This window comes from Scylla paramamosain, chromosome 1 (assembly GCF_035594125.1).
Source record: "Scylla paramamosain isolate STU-SP2022 chromosome 1, ASM3559412v1, whole genome shotgun sequence".
Taxonomy (NCBI): Eukaryota; Metazoa; Arthropoda; class Malacostraca; order Decapoda; family Portunidae; genus Scylla; species Scylla paramamosain.
Window position 1 is genome coordinate 26,963,521 of NC_087151.1, and position 3,442 is coordinate 26,966,962.

At 39.8% G+C, this 3,442-nt stretch overlaps 1 protein-coding gene across 1 annotated transcript in view; it reads right to left on the reverse strand.

Moving 5' to 3' along the window:
- The window catches only part of LOC135104142 (nucleoredoxin-like), a 106,725-nt gene extending 104,431 nt beyond the window's left edge, over nucleotides 1-2,294 (reverse strand). Inside the window, exon 1 of the mRNA XM_064011228.1 lies at nucleotides 2,213-2,294. Within this exon, the coding sequence (XP_063867298.1) occupies nucleotides 2,213-2,294 (82 nt within the window). The remainder of the gene's footprint in view (nucleotides 1-2,212) is intronic.
- Between the last annotated feature and the right edge of the window lie 1,148 nt (nucleotides 2,295-3,442).

Sequence of the window (3,442 nt, forward strand, 5' to 3'; positions counted from 1 at the left end):
ATATGAAGAATGGCACATAGTGGGAATATTAAGGAAAATAACTGAAGGAAGGTAGCAATAAAAGAAGTGTCTCTAGTTTCATGTTGTGTCAGGCAAATATATAATAAGGAAATAAATAAAGACGTAGATAAAAAAAAAATGGATGAAAGTAATGTAAAGAATAGTACATAGTGAGGAAATGACGAAATAAAAAGAAAAGTAAATGGAAAAGGAATAAAAGGGTAGAGATATACAGAACTGGAATAACACAAAGAAGAGTACACAGTAGGCAAACTAAACAACGAAAATGTGAAATTTAAATAAGCACATGAATGAATAAAGAAAAAAACAAAACAACCATCGTAAATGTACAAAGAGAAGAAAAATAAACATAAACACTATAAAAATCTTAAACATTACCATTAAAATACAAGAAAAAAGAGACACCATCGGTCGTAAAGTTAAAAAAAAATGCAATGAAAAGTAATCAGCAGGAATAATAATGACAGTGACTTGGGTGATGAACTGTAACCTGACGTGTAAGAGGATAATAAGTAAATAAACTCCAATATACATTTTAAATAAAGCCGTGCCGGGAAGAACAAAAGAATAATAAATACTAAAATATGATCCTCGTAATATTTAGAGACGCTGACTTACAGAGTTTATTATTAGTGAAAAAAAAAACATTAGATAGAGTCTGGAATTAAGAATGAGAGAGAGAGAGAGAGAGAGAGAGAGAGAGAGAGAGAGAGAGAGAGAGAGAGAGAGAGAGAGAGAGAGAGAGAGAGTTATTGCTCCATATGAATTTTGCTCGTTACGACACGGAGAATGATAATAGTGATGAAAGTCAGCACGATACACATCCGTAACTCTCTCTCTCTCTCTCTCTCTCTCTCTCTCTCTCTCTCTCTCTCTCTCTCTCTCTCTCTCTCTCTCTCTCTCATTAATCCTTTACATTTACGGCGTCACAATTTTCACATTACGACACGAAACTCTTGACTCCACTAATGACCTCACACACACACACACACACACACACACACACACACACACACACACACGGTTGAATTATTCTCACGCCAGATTTTTGTTTTTATATATTCGTAAGAAGGAAATGACTGTTGTGTTTTTGTTTGTTTTTTTATTTATTTATTGTTTTATTCTTCCTTGTTATTTGATTGCCACGTTTCTAACTTGATGATGTGTCCCTCTCTCTTCCGTTTTCCTCAGTTTTGTCTTGTGTTGTATGTTCTTTCCTTTTTTTTTTTTTTTTTGTCTTGCTTCTCTTCTTATTCTTCTTCCTTTTCTCCTACTCTGCGTTCATCTGGTAGCTTTTTATATTTTCCTTGTTATCTAGTTCTCTCTTCTTTTCTGATCTCTTATTTTGTTCTTGTTCTTGATCTTGGTTTTGTTACTTTTCCTGGTCTTTTGTTTTTGTTGTTGCTCGAACTGTTGATCTTGTTTTTGGTCTTTTTGTTCCGGTTCTTCTTGTTCTCGTTGTTGTTGTTGTTGTTGTTGTTGTTATTATTATCAAATCAACGTTCTTGTTTCCTCTTTTCTTATTTATCTTTTTCCTCCTCCTCCTTCTCCTTCTTCTTCTCTTCCGGCCTTCTCTTCCTCCACATTTCGTGACAACCTCTCTGGCAAGACTTCGCCTCTACACGACATCCGGCAGGTGCTTCAGAAGTGGGCCACTAACGCGCGCGCACACACACACACACACACACACACACACACACACACACACACACACACACACACACACACACACACACACACACACCAATTAAGATCAGTCACGGTGAAGCTGCAGGTATAACAGTCTCCTGAGTCCTGCCAGCCTTACCTGGCTTATTAAGAGCTCTGTGTCCCTCTCATTTCCAAAAGCAACAGCGCAGAATTTTCTTGAGACCTTCGTGATCCTCTTTATTGGGCAGTAAGATTAGCCAAGGCAAAATTGAGGTTAAGCTCCTGTCCAGAATTCTTTATTTTTTTCCTCCTCTCTCTTTCTCATATACTCCCTGACTAACTCTCTTTAATTTATTCGCTTACCAAAAACGCGTTCCAAGGTTTTGTTTACATCCTTTCGATTCTCTTAATTGCTGAGCTAATATCTTCTGAATCCCCCTTAATCTCCTAAATTCTCGATCCCCTTAATTGTGCAGATCAGACCTAGATTTCCCTTTTTCTCTTTAATTCCCCTTAATGCGCGATCCTCTAAATTGCATACTCTCGATCTCCTTAATTGTGTCGCGGCTGATGCCCCTAACTGTAGTATACATTCCGGGAAGCCTGGGATCGGGGCCTGGCATGGCGGAGAGGCAGGCATACATTGAGGACAGGCGGAGGGTATATAAGGCAGGCAGAGATACAGGCTTCCCATGGGTTCCCCCTCTTTAGAGACTGTGAGCTAACCTAACCTTACATAAACTCCCTTACTCGCCTGGCTTAGTGTGAGACGTAGGACTATATTCTGAAATGTTTATGCGCCCCTTCTCCACTACATTCAAAAGGGCTCTGGTTGAAGCTACACGGTTTTTTAAGGATGTATTTGCGGTTTGAGTGACAGATTAACTTGATTTTTACATTATTTACAGCAGAAACACCCTCGAGAATCCGACTAGTCATCTCTGTGGCCATGGAAAAATAGTCGAGGTGAGAGAGCAAGACGTTTCTGAATACGAGCCACAATATTATATTACAGCGTTGCCTTCTGTTCCCCTTAACGTTCAGTCGATGGAAGGGGTAAGTATATACGCGGTAGAGATGGTAGTGCTGTAATAACATAAACTCCCCTACTTGCCTGGCTTGGTGTGACGCATAACTGTACATTATAGTCTTGCCTTCTGTTCACCCTACTCATTGTTAGATAGGAAGGAGAATGTGAGCTAACCTAACTTAACCTAAACTAACAAACTTCCCTATCTACTTGTCTTGGTGTGAGGAGTGACTGTACATTATAGCCTTGTCTTCTGTTCACTTTACTCAACGTTAGATAAGAAATGAATACGCGGTGGAGATGGTGGCACTTTAACAGCCCCCTTGTCACGAAAAACTGTGGGTGTAGGGCTAACTAAAACAAGGTCATCTGAATTATTCCTCAGACAGCGAAGCAACCTTTACGAACACAGAAACTCCAGCGCCGACACGATCTACAGATGACAGCCGACACTGTAACCTAACCTAACCTAACCTAACCTAACCTAACGACACTGTAACCTAACCTAACCTAACCTAACCTTTACGAAAACAGAAACTCCAGCGCCGACACGATCTACAGATGACAGAAGACACTGTAACCTAACCTAACCTAACCTAAACCGACACTATAACCTAACCTAACCTAACCTAACAGCCACAATCCGCTCCAACAAGTTTGCCATAATAATTTTGTCACCTGAGGATCCGCGGATATGGTAACACTGCCACTGACTGATGCTCTCACTCGCTCACTGGTCTT